This window comes from Calidris pugnax, unplaced genomic scaffold (assembly GCF_001431845.1).
Source record: "Calidris pugnax isolate Ruff unplaced genomic scaffold, ASM143184v1 scaffold103, whole genome shotgun sequence".
Taxonomy (NCBI): Eukaryota; Metazoa; Chordata; class Aves; order Charadriiformes; family Scolopacidae; genus Calidris; species Calidris pugnax.
Window position 1 is genome coordinate 4,474,233 of NW_015090990.1, and position 7,137 is coordinate 4,481,369.

Genomic DNA, 7,137 nt, shown 5'->3' on the forward strand with positions numbered 1-7,137 from the left:
CAAGCTTTACTCAGAATGACTTGTAAAGGGCTAGACTGTAAAACAACAAAAAACAATTGTTGCAGGAACTCTTTTGGACCTTGGTGGCTATTTGATTTGTGAGGTCACCTATTAGTTCTTCGGGATTTGCCACATGACTGTTTGCCCTAAACTGGCAAAGTGTTCAATTACATGTTTTGCTTTGAAATTTGAGTAATCACATCAATTTTGTATTTCTACTTAGTGAAGAGAATATAAGATTCCTGTAGATCAAAATAAGTAGTTGATTGTATTCTTCATTCCTTCAGTCAAGGACTACTTGACCAGTATAGCAGAATAAAGGTTATTTATCTGTATCATTCCAGCAAATGGACAGTAAGTGTTTAGAACACATTCTATAGCCCAGCTCAGTGTTCTTTTTAGATTAAGGTAGTATTATTGGTGTTGTAAGAAAGAGTTATTTGTACTGTTTAAATACTGGCACTTACACTTAGAAATATTTTTTATAAATACCACATCTCAACAAGCACTCTATGAGTAGTAAGCATGTCAGTCATTCTTGATAAGTGCTATTTTTTTTAACTTCTAAGAAGTCCTTAAAAACAAAATTCAATACTACATTCACTAGTTAAGTTCATGGATTGTGGATTGACTTTATAAAGACACTGTGCTTGAAAGCAACAGAACACTATAAAATGTATTAAAATAAGTGACTTTAAACAGTGTAAAAATTTATTGAGATCAAACCTCCAGTAGTTGAAACAATGTAGGTAAGGTTATTTTTTATTCTGCTTTACTAGGATAACTATCTTCAACTATCTTTAACTCTTGATACTGCTCATTTAAGATTTTTGCTGAAAAACAGTCTTGTGAATATCTGGCAATAAAACCATTCATGAGTATTTGCCTTGATCTTTTGCACTAACACTTAGTAATTAAAATCACGTCTGCTGAAAAGCTGAAGTACCTTTCCTTTTGACTTTCTGAAATGTGTTGCTGTTTGATTTTTTTCTTTTTTTTTTTTTTTTTTAAGAAAGAGAATTATATTTTGAGAATCTTGTGGCTTGGGGAAAAAGTAAATGAAATCTGAAACACTGACCTTTTCTGTGTTTCTTTCACAGGCTGTTGAAGAAGAAGATAAGATGACACCTGAACAGCTGGCAATAAAAAATGTTGGCAAGCAGGTGAGGTGTGATGAATTAGAGTGAGGTGGAACGATATGCTTCGTTCATTCTAAATATTAATTTTTTTACATGTGCATAGGTGAATTTTAGTTCTACGTGCAAGATATTCTCAATGCTCCAAATAACGAATTTATTTTTGTTGAAGATTGTTGTGTAAGGAGCCAGGCTTTTGGCTATAGGTAGTCGGCAGAATATCTGCAAGTCGTGTTCTCTACGCGTTTGTATTACATGCTGAGGAGCAGTGCTGAGATTTCGTAGTTTTTCTTTTTTTTTTTTTTTTTTTTCTAACTTCTTTCCAAGAAGAGGCATAAAGATATTCAAATCCGTGTCAGAGAGGCCAAAACAGTGGAGACTTTTAAAAAACAGTAATAATTGAAAAAAAGGTGGGAGTGTTGTTTACGCATTATCGTGGCTAAAGAGGCAGCTCTCCCCTCTCTGGTTCAGGAAGGCACTGTCAGTGCTTGGCTCCAACACACACGTATGCAAGTGAGCTGCCGTGCTTTGTATTCCTGTTAGAGGCAAACAGTTTAGGACCGTAGCTGAAACTGAAAACACCCACTCAATTCTTTCTATCCCTTTGCAATAGGAGGATTTCATGTCTTTATAAAAAACTCGACAGAAAACTATTTCTATGTTTGATTTCAACGTGAAGGTTGAGGAAGTGTGCTTTGGAGAGCAAAACAAGTTTGTAAGAGGCTATGTTCAAATTCAAGAAAGGCAATGGAAACAAGAAATAGCTTTAAAAATATGCACTGTGTCCGTAAAGAACCAGTATTTATTGTATTGCCAGTAGCAGTAGAAGAATTTAAAGGCTTCTGGATTGCTCTTATGTGTCAGCTTCTAGCAGCTATGTCATAACACATCTGCACTATTGTTCAGTCACTCGTGTATTTCTGTAGCATTCAGAACAATGGAGTTTATGCACACCTACACATACATAAATACATATATAAAACAAAACATGTAAGAAGGATTGTATTTTAAGGCTTATGATGTCAACTCAAACAGAACTTCAGCTTCGCTAGTTGTTTAAACCATTACACGTACCTGAAAAAAAAATTCATTCTGATACAGTTTTTTAAAAAGAAAATAATTTTTTTCCTGATAAAATTATTAAGTTTTCTTTAAATTACAAAAGGGTTCAGTTAAGTAATTTCCATGTGTTTTTTTAATGCAACTTATATAAAAAGCATTTTAAAAAAACAGCTGCTCACAATAGGGATATTATGTCATTAGGCTACATGATTTGCTAGGAACATGATCTTTGAAAATGAGTCCTTTAAGAAGGTCAACAATATTTTTCTAGTACACTTTTCTATAAACTCAGGTGGGTTCGTTAGATTTTGACAGTAGTTCATTTTTTTAAAAATTAAGATTTCCACACGATTGTCTTCCATTTTTAGTGTCTTTACACACAAGAATGCTACAATAATACTACAATTAAGTTTAGGGATGTTTTTTAAGTGTGTCTGATAATTTTGCAGTGTGTGGAGATTAATTACTTAATCTTAATTCTGAAAGTGAAGAAGTATATGAGTGTGGTTTTCAGCCAGAAATAATCGTATTGTTCTGTGCAGATGCCCACAAATGCCCACATCAATTGAGTAATAGTGTGTGGGGATGTGTATTTTCAGAACACTGCTCAGGCTTAACATTCAACTTTTCAGAACATCTGAACATAGCATTGTGCATTTTTTCATTTTTATGGGTATAAATATGCTAATTTCCTCACAGTCAACACAGCTATTCAAAGACTGTGTTAGATCATGCTATAATCTTTACAGGATTAGAACACGCATTTGTACTAAGATCTGAAAACAAATTGCAGTGTACCAGAACTAAGATTAAAATATTGGCCTTAGCGAGATGCATAGTAAATTCCACATATTGTGTGTTGTCCTTAAAACTCACAGCTGTCATGGTTACTCTTCAGATGCTGGATAGAAATATACTTCCTAAACGTATTCTCAACTTATCTGAATGATAGTATGGACTAGTAAAATATTTTTCATGGAAATTCAGTTATTTGCTAGGTCTTGATAGAATGGAAGCTGCAGAAGCATTACTGGCCTGTGTTCCCTAACTCAGAATCATCTTAAAGAGACCTGAAGTAAATGAGATCCTTCGGAGATGTGTTTCGATCATTTCTCTCATGGCATCCTTTGTATTTCAGGATCCCAAGCGTCATTTAGAAGAGCATGTGGATGTGCTGATGACCTCAAACATTGTCCAGTGTTTAGCTGCTATGTTGGATACAGTTGTATTTAAATAACCGATTTCCTGTTTGTGATGCTTTCTGTGTATATTTGTTTATTGTTTCTAATACTCACAAAACAGAGACTGTTGAGGCTATATTTGATTAAACAGAGACATCTGACTTCATTTGCAATGTAAGTGCAGCACTATAACACCTTTCAGTCTCTAATTGTGCGGTTGCTTCAGTTTCTTTATGTCAGGGTCTTTACAGATTCCAAAGCATTCAAGAACACAACGTGGGCAAAAATGTATTACGTTTTCATTTAATATTTGGGGGAAAAAATCAGTAGTACATATATATTTTGATTGTTGCAACATAATAAAAATACATTTACAAACCTGTCTTAAGTTCTGGATGGCCTTTTTTGAGAAAATTTCAGTGTAGGAAAAGTGTTGGTAAATGTTTATTTCTACCTTCTGTAAAACTACTAGATATTAATTGCTAGGACAGTAAAAATTCTCTAATGAAATTTGGCTCCCATTGGTTACCAGCTACTCTCATTGAAATTTAAAAAAAAAAAAAAAATTTGTAGTAGTGCTGAATTTTGAGTGTCTACAAAAACCTAAATGCTGAAAATTCCCCTGCCAGCTCCCTTTCAATATTATTCAAACTCTAATATAGACCGAAAACAATTGACCTTAAGAAAATGAGTTCAGTTTTGCTGATAACCGAATCACACAACTCGCACAAGCCGTATCATAAATAGCAGTATTCTGAGAATAAACATTAAAGTGATAGAGCCTCTTCTAGGTTATATGAACCCTCCCTCCTGTGAAAGAGAACGTACACGAGATGTCCGTATATATAAACATATGGAAAAAGTCCCAACTGGAATATGACATTTAAAACTCTTTCCACTGACTAGAGAAGGAGACAGTCACAGGAAGGCAGGTGGGTTGGCTGCTCGATTTTAAGCAGGCAAAGCCAAGTACCTGGGCTTGGGGAGTGACTTTGGGGTTTGGGCAGGGGCTGGTTGGGGGTTTTGTTTGTTTATTTTTTAAGCATTGGGTGGTACTTGGGCTGATCTGACTCTTTTGTCTGGGCTGAAGTGTTCTCTCTCTCTGTGTCGCTCGATATTTTGTTTATGGGTTTTTTTGGATTTTTTTCTAAAAGAGTAGCAACAATTGTGGCAGGCAAATATTTTAAAACTAGAACTAGATGCATCTTTTTGTGATGAAGATGATTTTTTAGAATCTGTTTGATTTCTTACTTGCATAGTAAAAAAATAGCCCATAAAACTGTCTTTATTTTCAACTTTGTGCCCAGTAATTTATTTACTTACTGTTACCACTCAGAGGTTTTTCTTTTGTTTGGAATTTCTTATTTAGGCCTTTTAATTTACTATTTTAGACTAACTCTCTCTCGAAGTATATTTAGCATGCACTTACTTCAGAGGGAAACATGCAGATTTTTGCAGCTGCCCTCCTTATGGCCTTCCCTCTGCCCCCACAGTAGGCAGTAGAATATCAGGCTGGGAAAATGGAGACATACCAAACGACATTTGCCTGCATGTAGTTAAAAGGGAGTGCTTTCAGGCAATTTGCACTAAAAACCTGCGCATGGTGGAGGAAGGCTGTATCTGGGCCTTGCCCTTGTCCGACGTGTGCGGGCACCGCTGCACCCCGGGCTGAGATGGGGCAGGAGCCGATGGGGGGACCTGCCCCGGGGCTCGTCTGCCAGCGGGGCTCCGCATCCCTGCGCTCTCGGCTCCCACGCACACGTGTGACACCACGAGGGAGACAGAGTTTGGCAGGTCGTGGGTAACATGGCACTGCAGAGCAGGAGGGAAGCGATCGCGGTGCTGCAGCGTGTACAGGCGGGAAAGGCCGGTGGAAGCAGGGAGATAAAGAGGGAGCCTTGCCTATTCAACATTAATTTTGTCAAATCTTGCAGAGGGTGGCTGAAGGGAGTCTGTTGGAGATGCAGATCTCCCATAGCATGAGCTTGTGCTGTGGTACCCTGCTTTCTGTCCGCTCCTCGGTTTGACTTGGAGGCACGATTTTCCATTTACTAAGATGTTTCATGAATAATCAAAAGGCTGGTTTGGGGGGCATCTTTTCTTGTTTTTGTCCAGTGCTTTTAGGAGCTACACAGAGGATTTGGAAGAATGTGCGCACGCAGTAACCTGAAAAGCAGCAGCCAATATACCATCTTGGAGGAAGAAAGAGGTTTTCAAGCAGCCACCTTCTGAGCCCCCAGCCGCGATGGAGCAGACCTTCATTAGCAGCTTGACCCCTCGTCACCTGTCAGCACGAAGGACGGGCATATTGTATTAGCAAACCTCTCTCCTTCTTTCTATGACGATTCTATAACACCACCTGCCATTGCATATCCCCCTATTATACCAGTTTAGGAGTTGTGCACTGAGGATTTTTGGCATATATTAGCACTTCCCTGTGATTGGCAGTACACCACTGAATTCATTGCGGCTCCGCATCTCTATGGGTGTAGCTCCGTAATTCAGGGCAGCCTTTCCCAGGGTTTTTCTGCGTTTCGACCCATCTCCTGCCTACATGAGTCCCTTACTTTTCCATTGGTTTCGAGCAGGAAAAGGGAAGGGTGAGCACACCGGTGAAACAAGGCTCAGAAACAGTACCTAGAACTGATATTAATAAAACTATTCTTTAAGCACTGAAAGGAGAAGGTGTAGTATGAAAAGTTGTACGTGCTCTACCACCCGACTGCGAGTAAAACAGTAAACTGCTTGCTTTTTGCGTCATAATTCATTTTATTAGAATAATTTCCTTGCGGAGAGTGTGTGTACGCCGGCTTCTAGGAAACACCAAATAACCAAACCAGCTCACAGTGAAGCAACAGACAAATAAATGGCCGTGGGATTCGAGGGTGTTGAAATGCGCATTCATCCTGGTTCTAGGCTTTTTTGGATTCGACGTCGCGAAGTTTCAGCCTGGCTTCAGATGATTACACGCTGGCTTTGGTTTTATTACACGCTGGCCCAGGCTGCGTTAGCTATCGGTGGAATTTGGAGCCGGCTGCTGTCACCTGGGAAGAGACGTGATCTGTAAAATAGCTGAAGTCCAAAGCGCTGAGGGGAAAACACTAAGAAAAATGGAACAGGAGAGCCCCTCCCCGGGCAGAAAAAAAAAAAAAAAAAAACCAACAAAACCCAACAAAACCCCAAAAACCCCAAACCGGTACTTTTTCAAACTCCCAAGCTCGCCTAGGCAGGGAAATTGAGGCTGATGCTGGGCAGAGGCGGGGTGGCCAACGAGTCCCCCCAACTCTTGGGGCGCATCCTCACGCCTGGGGGGGTCCCGCTCCCAATGAGCCCGAAGCTCGCGGGGACGCGCTGCGGGACCCACCGGCCGGTCTCTCCCGCTCGGGGGGGTCCCCAGCTGCCGCAGCACCCCAGCCCAGCCCCTCGCCCCGAAAGCGCAGCCCGGGGCCGGGGCTCGGCTGGGCCCGCGGCCGTTGCTGAGGCGCCCCCGGGCAGAGGGTGCCGGTGGCTCCCGCCCCGAGCCCGCCGGCCGCCTCACGGCTCACCCCAAATCTGTCAGAAAAGATCTCCCCCCTCCTAGCGCTGCCCGTGGGACCGAGTCACGGAGGGAAAGCGGGCGCCGAGGGGAAAAGCAAGCCGGAGCCGGAGGGGTAGATGGATGCCTTCCACGCTGTTTTGCTGATAATCTCCGGCATTACGGCTCCCAGATAAAATATTTATTTACTAAAGAACCCGTAAACATCGCGGCAAATACATTA

At 40.7% G+C, this 7,137-nt stretch overlaps 1 protein-coding gene across 3 annotated transcripts in view; it reads left to right on the forward strand.

Annotated features, from left to right (window-relative positions):
* PSMD14 (proteasome 26S subunit, non-ATPase 14) overlaps positions 1-3,767 on the forward strand; it is a 48,494-nt gene extending 44,727 nt beyond the window's left edge. For all 3 annotated transcript variants that reach the window (XM_014954637.1, XM_014954636.1, XM_014954638.1), the window contains 2 exons: positions 1,101-1,163; positions 3,337-3,767. In XM_014954637.1, coding sequence (XP_014810123.1) covers positions 1,101-1,163; positions 3,337-3,435 — 162 coding nt within the window. In that variant the 3' untranslated portion in view covers positions 3,436-3,767. The remainder of the gene's footprint in view (positions 1-1,100; positions 1,164-3,336) is intronic.
* The last annotated feature ends 3,370 nt before the right edge of the window (positions 3,768-7,137 follow it).